The following is a 20,630-nucleotide window of genomic DNA, read 5'->3' as shown; positions in this document are numbered from 1 at the left end:
TCTATGAAAGAATGAATAGATCAAAAGTTACTGCAAATAATTATCACTTCACTTTACAAATATGAAGCAGTTATATTGTACATATACCACAAAATCAACTTATAAGCAAATTTATGGTTGTGGTTAATCTGAGACAAAGAGACTCGCTGACAAAAATTCAGTTTAGAATAGAACAGTGATGGCAAATATATGACACGCGTCAAATGTGACATGCCAAAATATTTTGGGTGACACGCATCGTTTACAAGGAAGGATGAAAGAAAGGAATACATTTTTTGGCAGCTACAGCTCTAAAAGAATCAATCAAGTTTCATCCTTAAATTTGATAGAGGCTCTACAAATTTAACATTAGCAAGTTTCTGCATTGCTCACTCTATAGCTCAGTATGGAAAAGCTTTATTAAATAAACTCTTCGAAGATGTGCATCAGTTAGTTCTATTTGCCGCTATGAAAAATAAGATCTATTGTTAAGTGAATTACTAAGTAACCTCTCAATAAAAATAGTATCAAATAAATAATAACGAGACTGAACACAAACATACAGCGTCAATTCAAAGAAGAATAATTGTATAGAGTTTTGATTTTTATTTATGAAGCTAATAATGCTCAGTTGGCCATTATTACTAGATATTCTGATGGTGTCTCATAATGAGGCTTCATAAAGTTAGAATCAATGTCAATAAGTACACAAGGGTAAATATGTAAAGTTGCATTAAAAACATTCTTTGACCTATGCATTAATATGTCTAAAATTAAATCAGTGATGACAGATTGGGCACACAATATAGTAGGAAAAAATGTGGGATTTGTGAAATTGTTTATCGAAACTTTATCTATTATCCATCAAAATGTGTTGTGTGTCCAGGCAGGATTCACAGAATAAAATAATTAATTGATAGGTGTAGCAAAATTAATGAATTTAAAAGCTGTTCGTGCCCTTTATATGCGAGAATTTTTAGCGCTTTGAAAAAAAGTTTATTCAACCTACAATGGACTGCTGATGATCAATAATGTGAGGTAGCTGAATCGAAGAAAAGTACTTGAGATTTGTGCAATGCTTTGTAGAAATTAAGGTATTTCTTGAGGAGAAAATTTTTTCAAACTACTCTCAGCTAAATGATTAAAATAAGGCAACACATTGCAGTTTTTCAGATCTCTCTGTTCACATGAGTGAACTAAATTAAGAAATAGTATTTATGAATTGTTTATATTGTAGGTGTTAACATAAGTTATATCTATTTTAATATTTAAAAATGCAAATCAAAGACAAAACATATTGGTAGAGGTTATACATTATTCGAAAGAAATATTTTCTGCTCTACAAGATATTGTGCTTTTACTGTAAATTTATTATTTTATTTAATTACAAGGCCTCAAAATAAAATGTCAAGTAAACAAAGATGAACACCATATAATTGGCTGAGCGGATGAATTTTAGTCACATGATATCGCCAGCTTCAAACAATGGGAAAAGTTCAGAAGTTCAGCGTTTGGGTCGCACATGTTTTGAGAAAAAAACAACAAAAATTCGACACTTTCTGCTGATTTGCTTGCGCGTCATCTTACTGCGCGTGCCCAGAAGCAAAAGTACCTTCACTGCATCATTACTAGTGATGAAAAATGGTATTTTTATGTGTATATGAAGCGACGGAAAGAATGAGTGAGTCATGGTCAACAAGCAACGCTCAGAGCGAAACCAGACCAGATGATTTTATCGTAGAGGCATCGAAAAAGAAGAACGTTGTAGAACATTCACAAGAAATTGTATATACTGAAGGAAAATATATTATTGACAAATTTGTTGAGTCCTCTTGTTTTTTTCATTTGAGAAAAACAATGAAGCCTATGCATAAAAAGTACCAGCACATTGTGAATTCAACATTTGATCAGTTTGGCGGAAGATTAAATCAATTAAGAAGACTGGAACAGACAATTAAAGTAATTAAGTATCCGAATTTAGTAGTCCACAGTATTTTAGAATTAAATGGTTTCCAATTGATGATGTAGAGATGCAATTTCCATAATTTTAAGACAGAATATGGGCTTAAGAGCTTGTCGACTTGAAATAAAAAAAAATATCTTTGGAGAATGAAGAAAAGTGCCACTACAAAAATTTGGAGTGCTCGGAACCGATTACCGGACAATTTGAGCACCCTGAAATCTAGCAATGGCTTTACTCACAACTTTCCCTCAATGTAACTTTAGTGAGACCTTAATCTCAGCGCTAAACAATATAATATAATACTGACAGATGAAGATGTTATCGATATAATTGGAAATAAATTATATCAAAACCTCTAGAAAAAGATTCAGTAAATATTGTCAAGAATTAATGAAAATAATGTGTGTAGTATATCTTATAAAAAATATCAAATTATATCGAAAACCAGATAGAAAAGAATGCAATACGAATATGAGCCGAGAAATATAAGTTAATATGCAAATGAGTGGCAAAGATTTCTGAACGATAAACTCAGTGCCCTAAATGGACTGTATGTAGCCAATAATACAGTTAATAATAATTATTAATTAGGCTTTATATAAATGTGTAATGTAAAATCATAAATGTCAAAATGTAGAACGAACAATTTAATTGCTAAAAAAAAATATGAAAAAGATCGGCATTTCTAAATTGCAAGAAAGTTAATAAAAAAATGCAAGACGATAAATAACATTGTTTCACTCGCACCAAACTGTGCTTTGCAAAATTTACACTGTGCTAAAAATAAATTTAAGAATTAATTACACAGCCTTTCCACTTCGCTGTGCATTCGTTGTTTACGACGGCCGTTTAACTCGCACTTTCACGCAATCAAAAACAGAAAATTGCAATATACCAAAATAAGTCAATTATTTTTTAGTATATAATATAAACAGCCTTTAAAATATCGACTTAATTATAATTTTGTCTTATAATGGGATTTTTCGCCGTTTAATTAACATCAAAATCGTGTCAAATTGTCAATTTCTAATTAAGACGCTCGATAAATAATTATTTTATTATTTTACGGTGCGATAAATATATTTAAATGACGCGGCTTGAAAGTAGTAAAAAAGATTTACAGCGCATTCTATAAGCCATTGTAAGAGGTTTCTTCGGCGAAAAAAAATATAATATATTTGGCAACGGTCCAATCCTTAAGAGAAATGAGATGAAAATCAGATAATTAGTTTTATTGCAGCAGGAAAATTAAAAAACTTATAAGGAAGAATATAGAACGACCTCCGACTGTTTGATTTATTTATGAAATTTCCGAGAGAACAATAAGCGATCTAGATTCCGCAACGTAAACCATCTTGAATCGCTTGGTAATAAGAAAACAAACAATCCGATAATGAAGCCTCAAAGTATTGAAAGTGCAAACTAAAGGCTGTGAGAAAATATGCCAGTAAACCTCATAAACTACTTAGTTAATATATGTTAATCTGCTTATAGTTTGTATCGTTAAGGAAACTAACCCTTGTTCTAATTTTCAGCATTCAGGAACTAAAGGAAATTTCGTTATATCTCTAAACGATGATTATTTAACATTCATTAAAGCTACGAGACGTACGTAGCAAATTAAAGCCACTACTACTTCCAGCTGACAGTTTAACGTTAACGTACATGAGTGAAGTTAGAGCGAAAGTTATTTTTAGAGCTTTGTTAATGTTTAATAAGACGTATTAATTGTAATCCATATAATAATAATAATTTATTTCACCCGATTCAAAATTACATCTGCAAGCTAACTCGTTTTAAAGAAGTGAGATTGTTTGCAATTATAACATAAAAGCATAGATATAAATCATTTGTAAAAATAAAAATATAGAAAAATTATGGAGATATACTATAAATATTTTTCTTAGCGCTACGTCCCAAAAAAACCATCTGCTTCTTCTGACAGGGACAGACTCTATTTTTCGTATCCATGTGTGATGACTAGTCTTATAATACTACCGACTAGAAAGACTCAATGGATCTTTCTCTCAAAATCCTACACCTCAATAGGTTTTTACTAATATGGTACAATATATTACAAGATAAAAACCACGTCTTATCTATTTTTGACTATTCCTTGGAGGTTTTAGATTGATCCTAGATGTGTGAATATGTCCACACCTTTTCATATTTATGTCCATCTATTTGTATTGCGTCCGTCCCCTTTTGTCCTGATGCTAATCATGTATTTGGTTTCGTTAATTTCTAGACTCTTAGACCAATAAATTCTGCTTTTTTTCAGATTCGCAACGTGATTGATCATCCAAATACATACGCATTTAGATTGTATTAAAATTAGAAATATGACAATTAATCGGAATCGGATTATAATTTATAATCAATACAATTTCTGATATTGAGTATGCGAGATTTCTTCCAGCACTAGATTCAATATCATATTGAACAATGCGTCTTTTTGGCAAACCACAAATTTAATTTTAAAACAGTGCTCTTTTTCTACATTTATTACTGCTTTTGATACTAAAAGTGTGGTAGCTATTCTTTTTTCTAAAAAAATAAACACATTTTAAATAAATTCACAATTTTTCATACATATTTAGTTTTTGGGATTGCAGGTCAATTCTAAACTGTCTTTTAATCCATTGTGACGCGCGGTCTTTAAAAAAATGGTTTATTTGATGGAATAATATAATATATGTTGTTAATTTAGGAATAATTTCTAAAAGAAATAAATTTCATAGCTGATGCCATAAAGCCTTATATTTACTATAATGCTTTATTTAATTAATTATTCTGCTATAATATCGTTCGATATAATAAACATATATCTATATATATATTAGGAAAACATATAAAAATAACAATACAATAATAAATGAGGAAAAAATAAATAAGCATATATATCAGAACCAGAGAATTATATTTAATAAAATCCCTGGAAATATCATATTTGTTTTTATAATATTATAAGGAATTTACCCAAAAAAATGTGTACATACGTATGTGGAAAATTTAATGAAATAAGATTTAGAATCAAAACAATGCCTCTGGGTCATAAAAGGCACGGTTGTGAACAAACAAAACATGAAAGAGATTTCGAGCAAAAACTTTTAATCCTTTGTTGCCCTTGTCAGTGATGTAATATCCACAATAGAATATGAATTAGGGCTGGCAAAATGTCAAACGTTCTAATTTAAATTGGAATCTTTGATATATTTTAGTGAGTCAAGCCTAAGCCTATGTATCTATATTAGGGTGGACCTTATTTAAAAAATATATATTTTGAAAACTTTTTCTAGAAATATGTTGCTTGAGTCTTGTTTTAAAGTTAACAAATATATAATCTTGATAAGGTTTTAAATAACTTTTTATGCCAAACAAAGCATCATGGTTGATTTTAGTTAATTATGATAGAAGTTGTTCTTTTCAAATACAAAATTTTCATCAGTACACAAAAACAATTTTTACAGACAGCGGATCGTAAACAAAATTATATAGCCATTTTCAGAAGTATTGCAGTATAAATATTTAACTTAAAAATAAAATAAAAAAAGTTGCAAAATAATAGACACTCGATTATTGCGTGTCTAAACATATACAAAAATAATTTATTCCAATAAATTAGTGTTTTTCTCATATTTATAAACTTTAGCAAAAAGCAAGACAGCCAATTAAATAAAAATACAATATTAATCAATACAAAAAAGAAAGGGCTTAAGATAGAGGTTATACAGAGGATGTTAATTACCAAATGATGACATACATATATCCGTAGTTATATCGTAATTCACAAATAGTCGTAAATTATTCTTTGAAATAACTAAGTATAATACCAAAATATGTGCCATAATCAAGTGTAGCAATTCGCAGCATATTTTTTAAAGCACTATGAATTTATGACGTTGAAGCATGATGGTATTAGTTGATCGACAAAAATCGATCTTTGTGATTCTAAAAAAGCCTTTTTAAATAATAATATGATTTTGTTATACTTGTATACTAAAATTTAAAAGTTACATGGCATCATTAAGTATTTTTCACATGAAATTGAAGACAGCCAACATACTTTTTAGGCCGTAGAAATGCATTATTATTTTTAATTTATACTATATTGAAATTTATTGTAATATTAAATAGTACATGACGCGTGTAAACACTAGTTATACTTGATGGAAACGTAATATACAAAGAATGCCCAAAGAACCGTTAAAGACTCCCCATGAGTTTCTCTTGACATATTTTTTCAACATATCAACACATCTTCACGCGCATATCCAAATTTAAAGACACGCATTTCTCGCTGTTTCGTGAGTATTTCCCCGTGCCCAAAAAATGCGACGCCCACAAAAACGGACGCCCATCTGCGTAAATTCATCCTGAAATTATGTAAACGAGAAGAGCTCTATCTTTTTTTTGTACAAAAGCTCAATGGTACAAAAAAGTATATATCTCGTTCCGTCTAATTCAACTGCGGCACAGTCGCATTCTGGAAATGTTAACAAAACACTCGGTGGGCGTAGCGAAAATTCCGCCCGGGGTTGGAAATCTGAATTCGCGGCCCTCTTTTTTGCGTAATGAAAATTTAATGTATGATTATGGTCGGGGGTTGGGCGGCCACTGTATAAAAGTTTATCGGCGGCTGTCGGCGCTCGGATAATATCGCATTCGAATTGTGATTATATTTGAATACACAATTGCGATCTGTATTGTATTGAAGTTTGAGCCTACTTTGTGGTATATACAATACAACAAAAGGAAAATTCTTATTTTGAAATCGAAATTCGACCCAAATATATCTTTAGACGAGAACGGTATCATTATTGGTAATAACGTTGAAGTAATCTTATCAAACATATTGTCAATGAAACTGATGCCAGAATTATAGATCAATGATTTTTTTTAACATTATCACAATTTAAAAAAATATTATAAAAGCGCTTTACCTAGAATTTTAAAAAGACTAAATTAAGGATGGGTGAAATATATTTATGAAAAAGAAAACGAATAAAAAATATTTTGTGTATAAAAACAGAAAAGGCTTGACAGGAGCTTTAATTGGTATTTTTAAAGCATTTAAAAATACAATAATACTAAAATATATTTTTATATTTAATGTGATTCGTTTTATTAAATAGTTCTAACGCTTTACTTTTTCCTGATATTAGTATTTCATATATTGTATATCATAGTCAGGCATATAAATTAAAAAATAAAATAACGAATTTAATATAAACGAATAAACTTTATTATGCTATAAAAATAAAACAAACTAATAATTTCAATACTTTTTACTATCACGTAACATACAATGTGTACGGTTGTAATTTTAGTAACTTGTATTGTATTTATAGTTTTATTTTATTACAGCATAGTGTTACTTAACTGAAATTAAATTTTATTACAAACGTTTAATTTTCAAGGATTTAAATTTAAAAATAACCTGTAGTTTTATTTATACGATTTATATATAAAAAAATCTTTAGCTATAAAACAAACTGATGTTTTCAAACTATTTGAGTAGTTAAACATACAAACGCATATTTTTTTAATACTGGAGCTTAAGAAAGACAATCTTAAAATTACTTTAAGTGGTTATGTTGACTTATATATTTCAAAAATATTTTAGTTTCTGTTTTAGTAAACTGATTTTCTGCCTAACTTGTATACTAATATATTGTTGTTGTTCAGTACTAGCAATTTAAAATTTGTTAATTAAATCTATGTTGTACTTTTTTATCAATAATAATCTAAGTAAATAATTCAGATGGCTACGCAAAGCTGTAACAATTCCAACAAAAGTACAAAAACTGATAATATTGCACTTTATATTAACTCAACAAAAAGTAAAAAAATCTGAGCAGCTATTAAAAGAAAATTCTATTTTTTAAATTTAGAGCTTAAAATTTATGAAAAATGTTATAACTAATAATTACTAACAATGCAATTGTAATAAAACAAATATTTTGTCATAAATTAAAAAAAAATATTATCAATGATATTTAAGCAAAATATATTACAACTGCATTTTCATACTGTTATGTGATTGTTTCAAAATTTTTTTAGAGAAAAGTGCAAAATGATTTTTTATTTCTCAAAAATTCTCATCAAATGGTTTTTGGTAAAAATCGAATTTATACGAATATTTTTAAATTGTTTACATCCGCTGCAATTTTGAAAACAAGAAGTGATTTAAATACGCTAAATTTACATTCAGAGCAGGTAGTCAGCAAAGAGACAGGTAATTTCGATTAAGACTCCGAGAACTTTGTTTGACAGTATAAGTTTTATGAACTATGATTAGCATACATTTCGCTCTGACTTTTGTTTTGAACATTGCCGGTAAACAAAAAATTAAAATGCATGGGTCAATTTAAAAAAGTCCTTGGAAAGGATTCGTTCCCTAGATAAATGACACAAGAATGTTTTCGTGTGAAAGTACATAAATCATACGATAAGAAGTTGTCATTTTTCAAAATACGAGAAAAAATAATATGTGATGGAAGGTGATAATAATACAATAATAAAACTTGCATTAAATATTTAAGTTAAAATTTTATTAATAAATTATATAAGAATAATATTTAATCAAGGTTCTAGTAAGAAAACAGATTAAAACCCCAAATATGTATCATTAGCTGTAGTGGCAAAAGCGGGCGAGTAACGAAACTTCTTCTAGGCGTACCAGACGTATAAAAGCAAATAAGCACATAGCACCTATACCGACACTTCTATTCGGAGCTCGTTTCCGATAAAAAGTATCTAGTACTTGCATCTAAGCTTCTTAACTTATATACACAATACACGTTGGTCAGCTATGACATTATCTCGCCGGAATCTTCGAAGAGATTCAGACTCAGAGAAAGCTACGAGAATGTCACGTATATATTGTACACCCAACTCTTTTTTTTACACGGTGGATACGTTCCTATATCCAAAATTATACAAATTGTAAACGGACTAACAGCACATTTGTCTTGTGAAAAAATGGTCATTCAGGTTGAAAATAGATACTTATATATAAATGTTTTATTTTGCTTAATATATTTCTTCTATTCACAATATGAATTATGTATATAAAGTAACATTTCGTAATTTAATGCTTAGCAAATAATGAACATTTACCAAGTCGCTTACAGACTTTCAAGTTAAAATTCACGAACGAAACTTTCTCTTTTACTGCTCTAACTATAATCACATCAATACCCAAAATAATATCCATTACAAAAAAAATATTAGAAATGCTCGTTCTCTAACAGTACTTGAAATTGATCACCGTCATCGAAAATACATTTTGCGCTGATGTGTATGGTGCATTTCCTAGAAGGTAAAACGACTCCTTTCTCGCTAACGCGTTAACGTGCGCTATATTTACCCACACGTGTAATACTCTTATACATTCGTACATGTATAGTATGTACATTGCAAATTCTATTCGGGTCACCATGACCGCACAGCGTTAAAACGGCGATAGTACCAGTACATTTAGGGCGGCAAAGGGTAAATCGCAAAGCGTACGGACAGGTACTCTGCGTTTGCGGTAAACCGCAGAAATGCACCGCTTTAGTTAAACACAACAAACTAGCCGACGCTCAATTACGCGTTAGTTAAGTCATGATCTATGGCTCTGACTCCGTTGACAATTACTCTAGTTGAACGCAAAATTCTGTTATAAATGTTGCGAAATATTTATTGTGTAGTGGGAAAACGAACAATTTTGAACATACATTTTATAACAAAACGAATTAGATCAAAAGTGATCATCACAGTGAGTCTGAGACCTTGAAATCATAAATATAAAAAATAAATTTTAATTGTTAAAAATTTGTGATGACTAAAACTTATTATGTATTAGCTTATCATATTCTTAGTCTCCTTTTACGTTGTATATAAAGCAAACACATAAGATATGGTAATCCATCATAATAACTCAATCCAAAAGAGCCATGAAAAAAAGCGTGCAACCAAAATTTTAAGGATAAAACGTTTTATATTCGTAAAGATACTTCGAACAGAAAAATTTTCTAAAGCGTTTTATTATTATTGTAAAAATTGATAGATAATTAGAAAGTAGATGCTACCACTCCTTTCTGTATCAATAATGCTTTCAAATAGTTTTAAAAATACAAGTTTATCTAAATAGCTGACTCTAACCAATCAACAATTTTTAGAACAACTATGAACTAAACGAAGCACTTTATTTCAGGGTGGCTTACTATAATGAATTTTGGCATAAATAGCAAATGAAAGGACATAATATGTACGTATATTATTAGTACTTTAGTATTAGTACATTTCAATATTTCGGAAGTAATGCACCTGCCTTGGTCACAATTTCTTTAAAAAGTCCGCAAACTATATGACCATGACAAGTACATCACTTCCTAAATATCAGATCCAGGCATTTACATAATATACATACTTGCGAGCCATTAAAAAAATATATGTATATATATATAATAAAAGTGATAAATATATATATTATAAATTTAAGCATTACGAGGCTAAAATGAGCTTTTTGAGTATTAAATCTACATAAAGTAATTAAATATGATAATTTTTTTTCTTCCTATTTAATTAAATTTAAAGCATTATAAAAATGAAAAAGTTGATTATTATATAGTTATTTACAATATATTGTTTAATTTTATTTTAGATTATGAGCTTAAATAAATTAAAGCTATTTTTATCTATTTGTCTACGAAAAAGCTTAATACTTAAATGTTTATATATATATATATATATATATATATATATATATATATATATATATATATATATATATATATATATATATATATATATATATATATATATATATATATATATATATATATATAAATAATATAATTTAATATCGATAGTAAATCTGTATATTATAAAGTAATTAATTATGTTTTAAATACAACATTAATAATTAATTAAAAAGGTTTGGTGGCTCTGTTTTTTATTATATATTATACAATAATATAACAACATTAAAAATACTATATTTTAATATATTTTTTATCAATAATTAATTTGAGCTATTTTAAAAATTGTTAGTTGCTAGTTAAGATATTTTTTATTGAGCCCTTTATTTATTTTCTTCCAATCGGTAGAAGTAGTAAAAAATCAGTAAAATTTAAAACGAAAGTAAAATTTTACGCCGTTTACGGTTCGCTCCACCGGCCGTGTGTGAAAATAATTACCGTTCGGGTTATAAAACTTTATACTTAGCGTGTTGCAAATGAGAATACATATTATAAATACACCTACACATAGTGAAACTTTTATTTACTCAAAGAGAAAATTTCAGAATAATTGCCGGAGATGAACAGATCACTTTTGCAATGTTTTACTTGTTTTAATGAAACCAATTAAATCGTTCAAACCTAAGACGAAACAGCAAACTTAACTCTCTAAAAGTTATTGATGCATTTCTTTGCATTTAATATACATATACATATATTTGTTATGTAGATAGTTTATATTCAAAATATATATGTGTGCTTTAATTATTTTTTTTGCATATCAAATTTTTATAGTTTTAACATTGAGGTTTCATTTTCGTGTAATAAAAGTCATACGAACACGTAACAAAGCCGCAAAAAAAGTAATTCAATATTTTGTGTGAAAACTGAATCGCCTCTCATGTTGATCAAACAATGAACGATTCTCTGTTACAATACGGCTTTTTTTTTGTAAAATCAACCGCATACATATTTTTGACACGTATCCAATGAATAAAACAATAGTGGCTCTCTCGCGAAGCGAATGGGACGCGTTTCATAAATTTGCATTAATTTAATTTGTTTCTTGCAGAATTACAAGTTTTAATGCGAGCTTTCGACTCTAAGCCCTTACAGCTCGAACGCGCGAGCTTTTGCTCAATAATTAATAATTTTAACGCTTTGTACATATTTAATTTAGGAATTCGCTAAAGAAACAAAGTATAAAAGCGGGCATGCGAGTGCTAGAGTCAATCTCCACTTTCTAACAATGTTCGTATTATGATATGGAAAGTATTTTGCGAATTTTCACATGCACGATCGTTTATTTTATTATATCACCGTTCATAAGTCAGTACTGTGCCCAAGAAGACTTTTATGGACGTCGCATATAATATAGAGCTTTCCCAGCCTTTTAGAATAAATTTTATGATAAGAAAAGGGTTTTCTTTAAATATTTAACGCTATTATACACATTATAGAAACGATAATAATTCGAAAGAGTGAAACTTTATTAAAAAAATTGAGATGAAAACGCGTAATTGAATTCAGACTTTTAATAACGGAGCCGAACAAGTTGAATTTTTATTAAACCACTTACACAGGAGTGAAGTGGGTTACCTGGTCATATCTAAAATGAAATCGCGACATGCCAGAGAACGAAACAATAGGTGAGACAATTAAGTCGAGCTTCTTTTACACACTGAGTACTGGTAACACGTATTGGTACATTCTCTTCTAAAAATTTAATCAATTGTTACTTGTGCCAGACTCACGTTCTCGTTCTTTTCGATTATGAGAAACGGTTGATATTAAAAATAAAACATATCTACCAAAATACATGTGATATTATATCAATATTGCTTTTAATAATTTAACATATAACGATAGATAAACTATCGTTAAATTACTCCACATCTTAAGAACATGTGTATATCTTAACTTTCGTTGTCACGTACGTACGTATCTTAAAGATACTCCCTTGTCTGGTTACGTGACTTCAAACTTATTAATCGCTCGTAATTTGCGTGCTAAATTTTGGTTAGTGTGTCACGTTTCCGAATATAATAATTTTTAATATTTGAATTCCCGTATATATGTTATGGGTTATAACGAACGCTACCTTTAGTAAATTCACCAGCCGGTAGTCAGTTGTTGCTTACAATACAATAAAAGGTATATATGCATAATAATGTGGGAATACACATATGGCGTCTGCATATTCCAATAATAAAAAATATATGTTTAAATTTAAATTAAATTAAATTGTAGAGTGGGTTTTAATTAATGAAATACATTTATGTATGCGACTATTTATAAATATATTTCATACGTAGATTTAATCATTTAAACTAATTCTGTTATTAATTATAGAGATTCAAAATATTAATATGAAACTAGTCACGAGATTAATTATTGATAAAGTGTTTCATCTCTAATATTATTAAATTTATGAATAAGTCAAAGTCGTGCTCCAAAATTAGGTTTAGCTATAAAATTATAATAAAGAAATGGATCATATTTGCACAATTGTAAAATTATACATCGATTTTAAACTTGAATATATTTTTATTCTATTAATAAATTTTTATTATAGTATATAGTACTACGATTCTTAGCATAAAATCAATTAATTTGAGGTTTAATTTTAAGATTATTTTATATTTTTTAAGTAGGAAAATGTTAGTTTTCTATAAGCTAATGCTGCTGAGAAAACATTGATTAAATTTGTTTTGTTAAAGTCTATATTAATTAAGTTAGATCTGAGATTTGTATATTGTTATTAGTTTTATTAGCATGTATAGATATTTTTAAATTTTTATATATGTATATTATTTTGCGAAAATGCAATTTTATGGTTTATATATTAATATTTTTTGAGGACGTGACTTTATTTTGAAAAAAAATATTTCTGCAATGATAAAATCTAATATAATAAATAAATGTTAAGCATAACTATTGATACAAATTACACCAGAATCTAACTTCACATATAGTTGTTTTGTAGAAAATACACAGTAAATCGAAAAAAATCGAAATAAAATCATTATTAAAGTAATAATGTAGAAAACAATATTTTTTTCTCAAATTAAATCAACGATACACAAAAAACGTAATTATACAGAAAAAAATCTAATGATTTTGGATACAAATGTATTTATTTTATCTGTGTCGTTAAAATCTTGTATGAGGTAATATAATAAATTGGCTTTAATTAACATGTTAAGCATGTTTTATTAAAAATAATATTTATTAATTACGATCCATTATAATATTATCTCCTAATGAACTAATTGCATCATAATACACTAATTTATCCGGATACGTGTCCATAAGTGTCATCGGTAGAGTTTAATTAAAATTTCTGTTGATACAGAAATGTCTGGTCATTATGTTGAAATATTGAGTGACACGCAAACTTCGACGGCAGAAAAGCCAACAATCAATTTTATGTGTTTCGACACGGTTTAATTAACATTTCAGCCTTGACTAGGTGATAAAAAGGCTATAGTTAATCTAATATAGTTAATATTACTTTTCATAAAATATTATTTTAAATTATTTTTATCTTTATATAGATAACTTTTTCTTTTAAAATTGCATTTGGAGAGCGAGCGCTTCAAAAGAACGAGGTGTTAATCAAGATGGTATAGTTCTCTCAAAGTTCTCCAAGGCGGCGACTCAAGACCAATTTACGCGAAGATCAAGCGCGAGTGAAACGTGAAAACCTTTAAGTAAACTAATAAAAGAGTGTCTTTTCGTATATTCAAGACGAAAAATAAAATATCAAAGGTTGTGTATTCTAATATAATTTTAAATATTTGCTCTTTTATCGCGAAAATATGTTGATGGACTCTTTGGTAACGAGTGGTGCTAATTGATGATTCATCAAATTTTCAAGCTGAATAAACAGGAATATATTTTCGTTGTTGGATAAATAAGGAGAAACAAGATAATAATGTAGTCAAAATGTCTGGCTTAAAATCGTCAAGGCTAAAATCCTAATCATAAAAAACCGATCGATTCTGTGCTTAATTGTAGTTTCAAATCTGTTTGAATATATAACACTCTATATTCTGTCGACGTGGGTTGGATAAGAAAACTCCTGAAAAAAAAGAATTACAAACTTCTCGAGATTCTTTACTTTCTATGGGGAACTTTGCCTTCGGGCAGGGAGCACAAATAGCTAAAATCACCGGAGAATAAAACTTACCCTCTCGGTATATACAATGTGTAGTCGATTTATACAGCACTATGAAAAGTTCAGTTCTACAGTTTAACTTTCGAAAAAAATCAGTTTTGAAACGATAACCAAAATAAATAATACATGTTCGTATCAAACTTAAATATTATTTTTTATATATGTTGTTAACTAAAATTAAGTGAGCACACATTATATATTCTATGTATAAATATTATATAAATAATAAAACATAGTATGTTTTAAAATGTTTTCCTATTACTTTTTATAAATGAATCGCAAAGAATGATTCATTACGCAAACCTCACACCTTATAACCAAAGTAAATCACTTTAAACGCAATGCGTAGGTATACAATGTATTACTCATTCATAAGTCGATGGAAAACTAGTTTTTTTTTTATTTAATCGACTATAACGCATCTTCAATACATACGAAGCGTAACGATTTTAACCGAATAACGTTATAATCCAGAGAACAATGCGGCGTTTGTTGTGTTATAATTGTTTCTAACTGAAAAATACTTGGAATATGTGGGTCGTTAATTTAGGTTTTAATTGATTTTTGTTTGTGTGAAATTATTTTTGCAATTCAAACTGTTTTTTTTACTTTATCAGTTATTAATTATTATAAATATAATTGTAATTTAATTTAAAGCAAAAGTTCTGTGAACAAAGTGCAGAAATGCATTTCTTTATTTTATGAACTTTCTAAATAACGTGAATTTGATAAACAGATATATTTGTAATGTGTTCGGTAGAAATTAAACTGAAGTTCGACTGGATCGATAGCGCTTTTATATTGGCCATGGAGACTTTAATAAATTAAAGTTCATTTAACATCATGGAAATTGCGCTAAAGATTAGAGTAATATGTGTATAAAAAGCTGCATTAAATATTAATAATTTTGGGATACTACTAATCACTAAATTAATACAACGTAAAGGATTTTTTCCATTGACAAATGTTTAGGAATATAAAAAATAAGAAGATAGCTAACCTGTCTGACATACCGTTTAAAAACACAAATTACGCAAACATATCTTAAGGGACGAACTGTCAGAAAAGTTTAATGATCTGAACCCACGTGATTACTGCTGTGACACCTGCAAGTCCCAGGAGAATGCCAGAGTCAATTTTTGGTTTCGAATTCTCGCAGTATCCCTTGCCGTTATTTCCATACTCGACTGGTTTTCTAAATATATGTAAACATTTACAATATATGTAAATGTTTTTAATTATTAATATATAAATTTTTAATTGAATGTAAACAAAATGTAAAATGTAAACAAAAAAAATAAGAAATAGATTTTTACAAATTTTTCGTAAATATTAAAACCTAGTTTATAATTATTAATTAAATTTTTAACTTTGATTAAATCCTTAGTATATAACAAGAAAAATGTTTTAATGAGTCAATTGTAGGCTGCAAATTTAATTGACTAAGCTTCGACAAATATTTTTTTTAGTGAAAGAAATTTATTAGTGACTACAACAAAGTAACATTAAAAATATATGGAAATATTATGGAGTTATAAATTTTTGATATTTATTTTACAATTATTGTTGCAAGTTATTGCAAACGATAAAAAAAATTTAAACACTGCCCTTTAAAGCGACATACTTAAATTGCACACAAATGGCGATGAAGTTGTAAAACAAATAAAAATTATAAAACATCCATCATATTCTTCAGACCTTGCTCTCTATAAATTTTACTTGTGTTTATCATTATTTGTAAATAATAATTCAATACTGGAAGTGAAAACACTAGTGTCATAAAAAAACTCGACTGAATTAATTTACTATACATATATATATGTATGTATATGTCATAACAAAATATTTTTTATATTGATGGTATATGTATATAGAAAAATAATGAAACAATGTAGCATTTTAATGAGATTTTCATTTTAATTTTATGTGTTGTATATAAAAATGAAAATTTAATTGCCATTTAAAACAATTGTAATTAAAACAGTAAAATAAGCTAATCTACGACTTACTAATCAAATATGTTGCAAACTCTTGCAGATATGAGAATTCTTAAGTTATAGGTCCCGGAAATAAAAAAAATAATATGTAAAAATTGCATAAAAATTTGTTTATGAAGGAAATTATATTCTACCTATTTTTATTTAACATCAATGTTAATTAAAAGAATAGTCACTCTAGAATAAGATGATAGATTAGTATGTTTACATTTAAATCTGATAATAACAACAGTAATATCCCATATACATTGTAATTATATACATATATAGATACACTTTTTAACGAATGGAAGTTAAGGGGTTTTGATTGTTGTTGAAATAATGGCACTAATTTTATTCGGATATTGCGATATGAAACCTTTGTAATAGGTATTATAAAAATCGAAATTTAAATGCACAAACTTGCCTATCGACGTTTCGTTGCAAAAATTTTACAATGATGATTCGACTGAATAATAAGAGTTGCACGGTGCTGAACCAGGACCATGACGATTGCACCACAGACGAAGCGAAACAATGAAAGATTGAGAATAACAACATTTAAGCAACACTCCAGCGACTCTATCGATAAAGTCTCGGCGGTGCAACAATCGAAACGTATCAAAAGCGAAGGTCGTTCGGTTACACATATTATAGTTCTGCGTCTGAGAGTTAAACGCCGAAACCGCTGCGGTTACGTCGAGTCGCGGTTATGGCTGTGCATAGTTACCTGTCAACATGGTGGCCGATTCCAAAACAACGAACAAGAAACAAATAACACAATCACTGAATCACTTGGGATTTTCCAACATCGTCGTCGTCACTGAGACGTCACCGAATATCGCGTGCTTCCAGGTGAGATAATGAACTCCGTCCGATTGAGATAAAGCGGCGTGGCCAAGGCCGCAACCGGCCGCAACGCCATCTAAAGACCAACTGGTTGGCCGCAGAAGAAGCGGCCAATAAAAACAGGTCTTACCGAAGCCGGTGACTTGTTCACAGGCCGTGCATCTCGGTGCAATTCGGCGAGACCGAAACCGACGAGAGCAGCTGATTGAATAAATTTCGCGAATTATATCAAAAACTAGCATCTTAAATCACTAGCAGTTGATTTAAGATGCGAAAGTTGTTCCAGAAATCAACTGATAACACTTATGTCTGTGTTTAAGAGAAATTTCTTTTCACGTAATCTTCAGCTGCAGCATGAGAATACTTGTGATGCTCCTTGTAAATTTTAAAAGGGGACAAAATATACGGAGTTTAAGAAGCTTCAACACAATATATGTCACCAAAACATTTTGTGATGATATTGTTGTTCGAAGCAGTCAATGACGGTTTTCCAAATTAAAATAAAAGAGTTGAGCTAGGTTTTACAAAGTTGATAAAATTAATAAGCGCTTATGTTTACATTAAAAACAATATTACTTCTGCAGCTTACTGTCCTTTACTATAATTAAAATTACTAACGCAGCTTAAAAAATTAAGATAATTTACCCATAAAGTAAAAACTACTACTTAACAAAAAAAAATGTTTAATAAATTTTAGAATGTTTTGCTATTAAAAACACAGCCATTTATATATAGGTCAAAGAGCAAATGTAATTTTTAGTAAAACAAGTAAATGCTTATGTTAATGACAACTTCCAAGAAAAAACTAATAGCTCCTTAAATACAACTGAAAATTTATGACATATTTGCAACAAGATGGTGTTTCTTTTTATTACAAAAAGTGAGCAGAAGAATAAAGAAAGTTATAGATTTTAATAAAATAATTAATCAAAATAAAATGGGATCTGCAACATTGAGACTGAACCCTTTAAGATTGAGCGAATGTCATTTAGTCAGACAATTTTAGAAAGACACTGTTAAATAGCAAATTTGAGGAAAATATTAAAAAAATCTATTTCAAACATGTGGTCTACGAGCCTAAAAATATTGCTGACTTTTACCTTGAATAAATCACAGGAAAAACCTCGATGTTTATTATTTATTATTCACTAATTATTAGAATATAATATATTTATTAGGGTTCCAAATTACCGCAAAGGTTATTTTTATATGTTTCCGAATTATACTAGTATGGGTTATATTATTCTAACATACACAGCCACAGCCTCAATAAAAAATAGAGCAGATTACGAACGACTGTTTGGATGAAAATAATAAATGCACGTGTTAATATTTTTCAAGGCTTTCGCGACTTAATCTGCAAATAGTTATTTTAATGGTGGTGTCCAATTTTAACAAAGAAACAAAGGGTTTTGATGATTTAATAGCACGATATTTAGATTATTATGGCTGTAAATTTTCCTAAAAGCATTTTGACTGTTGTTAAGCGTACCGATTAAATCTCTCCAATTATTGAATGGAATGGTAGTTCAATTAATGAACCCATCAATATATGTATTTAGTAAAAACACGTAGGAATATAGTACAAATGTGGAGATGTTTTATGTTATATATACATACATAAATATTGAAAAATATTTGTTCACAGCCAATTTGCATGAACATTAAAAAATGACTAGTGTTTGTAAATATCTAATATATTTATTATAAATGTCTAATAAGTATACTTGATATATATACTTTAAAATAAAATATGCGCTAAAACACATTATTTTTTAATAAAATAAATATAACTGAAGTAAAGGATGGATTTAATTACTAACCAAATAGCGTAATGTAATATAAGCACAAAACGAATATATTAAAAAATAAGTGGGATAAAAAATAACACAAATTATAAAAAGCTGTTAATAATTGTTTCAAGTATGATTTTATTTTTTATTTGATTTATAAAATATGCCCTCTTTTGTAAAACTTGATCTCTTTTTAACAAAAGAAATAATAAAGTGAAATGAGAAAATTTCACGAGCTTTAAAACGGTACGTAGGATATTGAAAACGGATATTAATAATGATTTTATATCTATTTTTACTTTGACGAATTATTACAAAGTAATAAAGTATATCATAATATATCTTATATTTTATGTTTAATAGAAAACTTGAATAAATAAATGTCTTTTGCACCATTTAAAATAATATATTGTTTTAAATGGTATGAATACTTTTGAAACTATTTGGTTCATTATATTGTCATATATAGGTATATATATTATATTAAGATATATTACTATTTTACCTATATACACAAACATTTAGTTATTTATATAATACATCATTGTATTTAGTACAAATGCTGCCGTTAAAATGTACTATAATAACAGCATATTTAGCATTATTAATTCTGCATCCAGTTATACAGCACCAATAGAAATATTAAAAATGCACAGTTACCGTTATTTTATAACCTAGTGTGTATACTACTTCGTTATTAAATGTACTTGATTTGTATTTTATTTGTGTTATATTAACCTATAATCTATAAACTGTATATACTTTTTTTTAAACAACTCCACATAAAGTGTATCAAGTTATTACTATTTCAATAAAATTAATATATGAAATATATTGTATAATAAAGCATGTAAAACTGAATATTCTCAGAATTGTTTGTAATTGCATAGGTGCGCATTCATTAGTAGCTCAACAACTTTAACCATCGGTCTTTTGGTTTATTTTCAATTGATAAAACAGTTTATTTTAATAAAATATCTATATTGTAATACTATTTATTTTAAGTGTTGTGATTTACAAATGTGCATATAATGCCAACACAAACACATCATTAGCATAACATATTCACTTATTCTCAAATATGTTTGATTTATCTTTGGTTATGCATCGTATACAATTTGACGCCGAAAAAGCCGCATGCTCTTAGCATGAACAGAACAA

General features: G+C 28.2%; 1 protein-coding gene across 21 annotated transcripts in view; it reads right to left on the bottom strand.

Moving 5' to 3' along the window:
- Positions 1-20,630, bottom strand: part of LOC148227436 (tyrosine-protein phosphatase non-receptor type 13-like) — a 157,597-nt gene that overhangs the window by 63,531 nt on the left and 73,436 nt on the right. Inside the window, exon 1 of one of the 21 annotated variants that reach the window (XM_088201570.1) lies at positions 17,558-17,775. The exons of 19 other annotated variants lie outside the window; for them this stretch is intronic. In XM_088201570.1, the coding sequence (XP_088057696.1) occupies positions 17,558-17,567 (10 nt within the window). In that variant the 5' untranslated portion in view covers positions 17,568-17,775. Of the gene's footprint in view, positions 1-17,557; positions 17,776-20,630 lie in introns of those variants that run through there. One more of the 21 variants, XM_088201568.1, reaches the window with a different exon arrangement.

Source organism: Plectrocnemia conspersa, unplaced genomic scaffold (genome assembly GCF_051122295.1).
Source record: "Plectrocnemia conspersa isolate PC_06_02 unplaced genomic scaffold, ASM5112229v1 ptg000013l, whole genome shotgun sequence".
NCBI classification, from domain to species: Eukaryota; Metazoa; Arthropoda; class Insecta; order Trichoptera; family Polycentropodidae; genus Plectrocnemia; species Plectrocnemia conspersa.
This window is presented reverse-complemented; position numbering and strand designations above follow the sequence as displayed.